General features: G+C 46.1%; 1 protein-coding gene across 1 annotated transcript; it reads right to left on the bottom strand.

The window, feature by feature from the left end:
- CSUI_007552 (uncharacterized protein) lies at window positions 1-280 on the bottom strand (the record flags this gene model as incomplete). Its single annotated transcript, XM_068067697.1, has 1 exon — window positions 1-280. A coding segment is annotated over one exon (168 nt), but the record flags the coding sequence as incomplete, so codon positions are not given.

Raw genomic sequence — 280 nt, 5'->3', positions numbered from 1 at the left:
GAAAGAAAGAAAGAATGAAGGAATCTTTCTCTTTCCCTTTGAAGTCATAAGAAGTGTCCTGGCTCGAAAAGGTTAAAGAAAGAAAGGAGATGAAGAGAGAAAATTCATCTTCTACTCTTTCAGCTTCTTGGGAAGAGTCGACAGGAACAGCAGCTGCAGCAGCCGCGGCCTACCGTCGCCTAGGAAAAAAAAACGACGGAGGCTGAGCTGTCTTTCTCCTACAGGATCACGCCATACATACCCCCTGGGTGACCAAGCGGAAAGAAAGAAAGAAGGAAAG

This window comes from Cystoisospora suis (genome assembly GCF_002600585.1).
Source record: "Cystoisospora suis strain Wien I chromosome Unknown contig_4017, whole genome shotgun sequence".
NCBI lineage: Eukaryota > Apicomplexa > Conoidasida > Eucoccidiorida > Sarcocystidae > Cystoisospora > Cystoisospora suis.
This window is presented reverse-complemented; position numbering and strand designations above follow the sequence as displayed.